At 54.4% G+C, this 5,470-nt stretch overlaps 1 protein-coding gene across 1 annotated transcript; it reads right to left on the reverse strand.

Moving 5' to 3' along the window:
• Positions 1-272: 272 nt before the first annotated feature.
• Positions 273-2,935, reverse strand: LOC118969976 (melanoma-associated antigen 10-like). Its single transcript, XM_037005191.2, has 3 exons — positions 2,724-2,935; positions 1,992-2,087; positions 273-1,848 (listed from the first exon to the last, which is right to left on the reverse strand). Exon 3 carries the CDS (start codon positions 1,832-1,834, stop codon positions 728-730), a length of 1,107 nt encoding a protein of 368 aa, XP_036861086.2. The 5' UTR covers positions 1,835-1,848; positions 1,992-2,087; positions 2,724-2,935; the 3' UTR covers positions 273-727.
• Between the last annotated feature and the right edge of the window lie 2,535 nt (positions 2,936-5,470).

A 5,470-nucleotide genomic window follows, 5' to 3' on the forward strand; every position in this document is an offset into this window, starting at 1 on the left:
CACAGGAGGAATGGCAGCACCCGAAGCTGCAGAAGGCCCAGCTCAGGGCATGGGGGCTGCACGCCCTCCCCTGTAGCCGCGCCTGCTCACCCCTTCCTTTACAAAGGTTCCTCCCACCTTCCTCACAGGACACCAGCTCCTAGACTATCACTCTTAGGTGGGTACGTGGAGGGGGGGTGTCCTGCTTACCCAGTGGCCCACCGCTAACACAGGGCCTTCCAGTGAGCAGAGGCTCGGGGAATTTGGGAGAGTAAATGAGCCAGGGAGCAGGAAGGTCATTTATTACTATTTAGTTTCTTGTACATATTTGAACAAGCTAAGAAAATCTAGATACATATCTTTTCTCATACAAGTATAGACTAATAATTATGAGAGAATACAAAAATTAACCATTTAAGTTAATTTCTCTATTTCATTGCTAAATTTGTTGCCATTCCCAAGGAAATTCTTATTCTAATGTCATGGGAAGTTACAAGCTACAAAGAGTATGATAGGTTTTTCATCTTGTTTCACAAAATAGCAAAGCTATTTCTAATCAACCAGATAAACAGCAATAAATATGTGAGCAATGTCAATCTACAATTCAATTCCGATGGTAAGAAACGTTCTAAAACAAGTAACATCTGAAAATGCCAAAAATAAAAGATAAGTTGCCCTGGCCTGGCCCTCCACCGCTTCATTCACTGACTGGACTTTGACAACACAGAGGGGACAGGATGCGTTGATGTCACTCAGAGCAGAAGCCAGGGGACGTTCCACTAGAACTTGCACTGGCCATGGCGGCAGAATCGTCTGTGGTGGCAATGCTACCCTGGCCTGGCCCTTCCTGATTTCCCACATCCTCCTTATACCAGGTAAGACAGGCATTAGCGGTGCTATCTTTGACCTTGGCCCAAAAGTCCAGGACTTCCACCGCTTTGGTCTCCACGTGTGCCCTGGGGCCCCAGAGCAGGTGGAAGCGAGCGGGATCGCTGTCGGGCACCTGCTGGTACTCCAGGTACTGCTCCTGTACCCAGACCTGGGCGATGAGCTCCCTGGGGTCCCCGAAGATGACGTGCTCCCTCCCAGGAAATATCCCTAAGACACCCAGCGTTTCCCACAACTTTTTCTCAGGGACTGAGCCACCCTCCAGGAAGATAATGCTCAGGAGCAACAGCAGGAGGCTGCTCATGGGCAGGGTTTCGTCATTGCGCAGCTTCCCGCTGTAGGTAATGTCCAGGGCTATGACCAGGATGTAGGAGTGGTCGCTGGGATCCATTTCCTCCATGTTAATGCCAAAGGCCAGCTGCAAGCAGTCGGAGACGCAGCTGAAGAACAGAGAGAAGTAGTCCTCGTGATCCTGGCCCAGCACCTCCAGCATCTCCGCCCTCGTGGTGGCCGGCTCCACGGCAAGGTACTTGAGGAGCAGGAAGGCCACCAGGTGAGCTACCTTGTCGATAATCACGATTCTGGGAAAGGATCTGCCTTCTGGAGGGAACTGTGAAGTGCCCAGACCCGCCTCCACTGCTCTGCGGGAGCCACCATCGGATTGTGTGGGTGGCTCGGAGGCAGAGGCAGTGGGGGAGGGGCAGGCACGCTCAGGGCCCTGGAGCGGACCCGGGCTTGGTGAGACCATAGAAACCTCTTCCTCGCCGCCTGAGATATGAGCAAAGCAAGAGGAAGAGGAGAGGAAGGAGGAGGACGTGGCGGAGGCGGAGGACGTGGAGGAGGAGGAGGAAGCAACCTCCTCTGTCGCCCCAGGGTCCTGTGCACCCACGAGGCCCTGGGTCTCCGTGAGGGTCGGAAGGCCTTCCTCGGGCATGTAGCGCCGTCGCTTCGGGGGAGGACCAGCCATGACTTGTTGAGCAGCTGGAGGGAAGGAGAAACAGCAGGAGGTGGGTGCTGCGGGCCCTGGCGCCCGGGGGGACAGGGGGCGTCGGAGGCCTGGGCGACGGGGACCCGCTGTGTGGGGTAGGAGAGCCCTGGGAACACGGTGAGGTCGGGAGCCCCACCTTGACTCCTGGCTTGGCCTGGGCCTCTGCGGGTCTGCGACCTCAGGACACGTGCCTCACACCGACGCCTTCCTCACCGGCCGCTTCCTGGATTCCCTGAAAGAGGACCTGAGGGGCACCTCGCTGCCAGGACTGCCATCCCAGCTCGGGGCTCCCAGTGCCGACGGGAGGGGCGGTCCCTTGCCCAAGGGTGGTCCTGCTCCTTAAGCCGGTCCCAGTCCCCAGTCCCTCTGAGGCCCGGAGGACGAAGTCAGGGCTGACAGGCAGGGGCGGCTCGTCTGGGGCCCCTTCCCCTCCTCCCTCAGGGTCCTCAGCCCCAACGCGGGCAGGGCCTGGGATCCTGTGATTGTTGACCGGGGCCGTCCCCTCAGACCAGGGCCCTCCCTGCCCTAACACACCCCTGCGGGACGTCTGCGATCGTCTCAACGGGTCACCAACCCGGGGGTTCCCTGGGCAGACGACTGCACCTGAGGTGGGTTCTGGGGGCGCCCTCGGCCCTCCCTCCTGGCCTCCTGTTGACTCCCGGTGTGTCTGGCCCCCGCCCCAGCCCACCTGGGTTCCCTCCTCAGACCAAGGCCTTCACGCTCATAATTCAAAATGGTGGGTGGGGACATGGGTGTGGCATGTGGGAGGTGGTGCCCAGCCTGAGGACCCTCCCAGGGCCTCTTTGAGTGAAGGCATGGCACCCCAGGATTCTTGGGCGGGGGCCCTCAGGCCTCCCCCCGGTTCTACCTGGGGCCCTTGCGGGTGACCTGAATCCGGCGTCTGACACCGAGGCCGTCCCGTCCCTCAGGCCTCCCGGGCGGAAGGCTAATGACGTCACATCCGGATGCTGGGTCAGACCGCCCCCTGGAGGCTGCCAGGAGGAGCGCACAAGGATTCCGGGCGTTCCTCGCTCCGCCCCCTGGGCCTCCCTTAAGCCCCGCCTTCTCCCACCTGCCGCGGCTCACGAGGCCCAGGGCTCTGCCTCCCCAGGTCCTTAGTGGACGTGGTGTGGTGGTGGGATGGGGGGAGGTGGGGCAGTAGGGGGAAGAAGGGGGGATGTGGGGGTTCGGATGTTGGGTGCATGGGGGAATGTGTGGCGGTGGGTGTCGGGAGTTGGGGGGGCGGGAGCCGTGGGATGTGGATCTGGGGATGGTGGGGAGCTGTGAGGCAAGGTGACGAGTGGGGGTATCTGGGGGTCGGAAGTCGGTGGTTCAGGGAATTGGGGGCCAGTGTGGGGACACAGAGGCGAGCTGGGAAGCTGCAGGGCCCCTGGCCATGGGGAGGGTTCGGGAGGAAGCACCCCTTCCCTTGGGGTGGGTGTCTTCACAGCCAGCCAGACTTGAGGCACTCTGTGTGTGGACTTCATGTTTCCTGAAGAGGCTGAGCGGGTGCAGGGCATTTGCGCAGGTCCTCGGGTCTCAGGCTCACCGCGCATCATGGCCCTGTGGAGTGCCGCGATTTTCCCTCAGTCACCCTCTGTCGCTGCAAGAAAGACATTTCCGTTCTCTACTTAGTATGTGTGTCCATATATGCATATAAACATACATGTAGATAATGTATGCGCGTGTGTTTGTGGTTCAGATGATGTTGTGCATATTGCCCGGTTTTTGTAAAGATGAACGTTTTAGAGCACTGTTAGGTGTGCTCATACATGAAGAGGGAGTTACAGAGGTTTCCCGTTTATCCCTGTCCCCACCCACTGCTACCCTCCGGAATTATCGACACAGCCACAGAGGAGTATTATAAATTTTTTTACATTTTTTCTTAAGGTATTATTGATATACACTCTTACGAAGGTTTCACATGAAAAAACGATGTGGTTACTACATTCACCCATATTCACCCGTCCCGCCCTGGGGGAAGGCTCCCCGCCCCGCCGCCCCAGCCCTCACCAGCTGTCCTTTCCCGGCCGCCAGGAGAGGAAGGACCACCGCGCCGGAGCCGCCTCCGCGAGTCCGGACGCAGGCGGAAGCCGCTCCCCAGCACCCGCAGCTTCGCTGGGGCCCCAGCCGCGCGCAGCTGCCTGTCTGCCGAGGCGCGGTTGTCTCCCAGCAGATCAAAAGGGAGAGACGCCCTTCCGCGCCGCCAGCGCCTCGGGGCGAAATGGGAGTCCATCGTGGACCACCTCTCACAAATGGGTACTAGGTACGCAGCTGGGCGTGGGGCGTGATGGGGGCATCTAAAGCCAACAGAGGGCATAAGCAGCTTCTGCCCGCCACAGCGTCCTGCACGCTGGCAAGAGGCTGAGGTTTTAATGGGGCAATTAAATCAACAAACTCATGACTACTCTACTCTAACCAAGACTGTAGGGACACATGGAGTAGGCGGGTCATCTACCCTGTGTGAAATGAGGACCACTTCTCACCTCCATTCGCTTCTACGTCACTAGACCCAAACCCTCACATGTCTAGCTGATGCTTGACAGTCCACATTTTGAGCTTCATGCGTTGGCTTAGGCCAGACCCATTAAAATGCCAGCCAAGGATCCAAGGGAAGAAAAGCTAAGCTTTATTATATACTGAATCTCAACCTATACATGCCTTCTCCTGACAACAGTTCTTGATGAACACCTGAGAGAGGAAAAGGCACCAGACAGGGGCTGTGGGGAGGGTACAGAAATGGGACAGATGGCTGAATTTTACTAAAGCGAGCATTCAATATACAAACAGCCTGAAAGCAGACTCTTGAAGGCTTAAAATTTCTGATGCTAAGCAGCAGGAAAACAAATGCTTAATGTAAAAAATGATTAAAAAGCAGAAATTTCACTATTTAGCAACATTGGGAAAAAAAAGAAAGTAAGATAGCTCTCACAAGTAAAGAATTGCTGGGAAAAAAAATCAAACAACGAAAGACAGTAAAAATCCCTCCAGAACGTAACAAGCAAAAAGATGAAAAACATGAGAAATGGAACTAATATTAACTGAGATAGGACTGCAAGAAAGAAAGGCTTAGAGGTGATACTTAATTAAGTCTCAGATATCTATTAGGAAACCAGTAAGAGAAATCAAAAGGGCCTCTGATTCCTGCAGTAATGAGTTAAATTTTTGAGACATAGTCATTTATTAATGATTTTCTTTATCAAAAAGTATCTCTCAACCTTTTGGAGGTCATCCAACAAGATTCCCAATGCCAAAATGGATCTGACAGAATCAGATACATAACCCTATGAGCAGCTTGAGCCCTGATCCATCTTGGTTCCCACTGTGAATCCAAGTGGCAATAAAAATTTAATTCTGCTGACTCCACTTTTTTTCTTTTCTACTGATTTTGTATTTGTTCTAGTTTAGACAATAATCTGTACCCCACTGGTCGCAGCAATAATTGAAAAGAAGTTTTATGATTTGGAGATCTCTGTAAATGGATTAATGAATTATAGTTACCCATAAGAAATGATAGAGAATCCACTTTGTTAGTCCTTGTCTGTTAATCCACGGTGAGCTAAATCAATTAAGAATCTGTATTTGTTTATATTTCTGTGCTCAGTCTTGACCTGT

The sequence above is a fragment of the Manis javanica genome, chromosome X (genome assembly GCF_040802235.1).
Source record: "Manis javanica isolate MJ-LG chromosome X, MJ_LKY, whole genome shotgun sequence".
Lineage (NCBI taxonomy): Eukaryota > Metazoa > Chordata > Mammalia > Pholidota > Manidae > Manis > Manis javanica.